Here is a 2273-nt window from a genome sequence, read left to right on the forward strand (position 1 = left end):
TAGAAAATGAAAACTACCATGTTCCCTATTTAATGGCCTTGCTTAGAAAGAGTGGCATCAGAGAACCTACCTCAAGGTTCCACCAGACCCCGTCTCAGCCAGCCCAGCAGCAACCTCATCTTCTCCATGACCTTTGTGCTCTCTCTACTGATGGCCCTGGTGCTGGTCAGCTACGGCCCGGGAGGATCCCTGGGCTGTGACCTGTCTCAGAACCACGTGCTGGTTGGCAGGGAGAACCTCAGGTTCCTGGGCCAAATGAGGAGACTCTCCCCTCGCTTCTGTCTGCAGGACAGAAAAGACTTCGCTTTCCCCCAGGAGATGGTGGAAGGTGGCCAGCTCCAGGAGGCCCAGGCCTTCTCTGTGCTCCACGAGATGCTGCAGCAGACCTTCAACCTTTTCAACACAGAGCGCTCCTCTGCTGCCTGGGACACCACCCTCCTGGAGCAGCTCCGCACTGGACTCCATCAGCAGCTGGACGACCTGGACGCCTGCCTGGGCACAGTGACAGGAGAGGAAGACTCTGCCCTGGGAAGGACGGGCCCCACACTGGCCGTGAAGAGGTACTTCCAGGGCATCCATGTCTACCTGAAAGAGAAGGAATACAGCGACTGTGCCTGGGAAATTGTCAGAGTGGAAATCATGAGATCCTTGTCTTCATCAACCAACTTGCAAGAAAGGTTAAGAGTGATGGATGGAGACCTGAACTCACCTTGACATGACTCTCACTGACTAAGTTGCCACATCACCCTTGTATACTCACCTGGGGTCATTTCAGAGGACTCTGAATTCTGCTTTAGCCTCCAAATTTATTGAATTAACTCAGCCAATACATGTCAGTAGTAATAAGCAAGATATATTACTTTTATATCCATAAAAGTAATCAAGTACAGGGATATCAATCCATAAGCGATGACGGCCCTGATGTTATTTATTCTTTATTTAGTTAATGTAATATTTTATCTCATCATATTTATATTTTCATATAAAAGATGTGTATGTTTACATTGTAGTAACATTTAGAAAATATATTTCCCTATTTCATTAAAATTGTTGTTTTACTTATTAAATAGTTATCTATCAAGATAAATTTCTTGAGTTTTTATTTTGAAAACCTAAATCCTTATTTTGTCTACATATACCTATCACAAAATAGTATTTGTTCACTTTATACTGTGGAACATTTCTATTATTTTCTGGGAAATGTTTGTCAAAAGGTGAAATTCTGAGAATTTTCTGTGGGTGCCATTGTTAGGACCCTGAGTTTTTCCTCAGGGAGCCTCGGGTAAGGAATTAAGATCCTCTAAGCTGTGGAGGGTGCCAAAAAAAAAGTTAGAAAGGAAATTATGAAATTGTAGAAAAAGGTTAGTCTTGCTGTCATAGGCATAACCAATTTATACCCACTGATTAAAGAATGGTTGGTAGACATATCTGAGGGAAGCAGTCACCTCCTGCTGGAAAGCTGATGCCATACGGTGTTGACTGGCTGCTCCTGACTCCTATTACTCTGCCTCCCACCTTCTCCTCAGCACTGCCTTACTGAGCAATTCATTCCCTTACACAATACCTTCACTGCCTCCACACAGGAGCTCTGTTCTGTGCTGGTTTCTTCTAGCTGCATGGTGTATTAAGGGTGGGAGCCACAGGAAGAGAGCCCAAGTGAAAGGAGAGTTCTAGAAATTCCAAAACCTCTGAATCCCAGCTCTGCTATTCACCAAGAGTGTGACCCTGAAAAATCTCACAAACACAACAGGTCAGTTTCCTCATCTTTCATTTGAGGACAATAAGAGTAGTTTTCACAGGCTTACAGTTTGGATTCAATGAGTCCATATCACACAAGAGGCATCAAGCACTCCTGGCAGAAATCATCAGGACAGTGAGAATCACGGAGTGGCTGCCCTCAGGGAGGAGACAGGACAGCCACCCTGAGACAGTGACTGGAGGGCAGCATGGAAAGGTGCTGGCCCCTGACAAAGGTATTTTCTTTTCCACTTGGGTGCTAGTTTCACAGTGCTCTCAGTGTGAGAATGTTCCTTTGCTGTATGCTGAAGAGCATTCCAATTTCTGGGTTTCATACTTTTAAAATCATTCCTATGAGTTCATAAAAAACTCTTTGAGAATGATGAATTAGTAGAAAATACTTGATCTAACATAAATACGATACTGGGCAAAGAATAGAGATCGCATATCAGTGCAGATAATCAAACATAGGCAGAGGAAGGAAGGAAAGAGCAGGGGCTGTGAAGTGTGTGGTTCTGCTCTCCAGTTCTGGGCTG

General features: G+C 44.5%; 1 protein-coding gene across 1 annotated transcript; it reads left to right on the top strand.

Moving 5' to 3' along the window:
- Nucleotides 1–35: 35 nt before the first annotated feature.
- On the top strand, nucleotides 36–714 carry LOC104989106 (interferon omega-1-like). The gene has a single exon (XM_010840679.1). The coding sequence runs from the start codon at nucleotides 127–129 to the stop codon at nucleotides 712–714; it is 588 nt and encodes a 195-aa protein (XP_010838981.1). The 5' UTR covers nucleotides 36–126.
- The last annotated feature ends 1559 nt before the right edge of the window (nucleotides 715–2273 follow it).

This window comes from Bison bison, unplaced genomic scaffold, assembly GCF_000754665.1.
Source record: "Bison bison bison isolate TAMUID 2011002044 unplaced genomic scaffold, Bison_UMD1.0 scf7180017846759, whole genome shotgun sequence".
Lineage (NCBI taxonomy): Eukaryota > Metazoa > Chordata > Mammalia > Artiodactyla > Bovidae > Bison > Bison bison.

Bases quoted from the DNA above. Each gene is read 5' to 3' on its own strand.
- LOC104989106 (XM_010840679.1), top strand. From the start codon at position 127: ATGACCTTTGTGCTCTCTCTACTGATGGCCCTGGTGCTGGTCAGCTAC.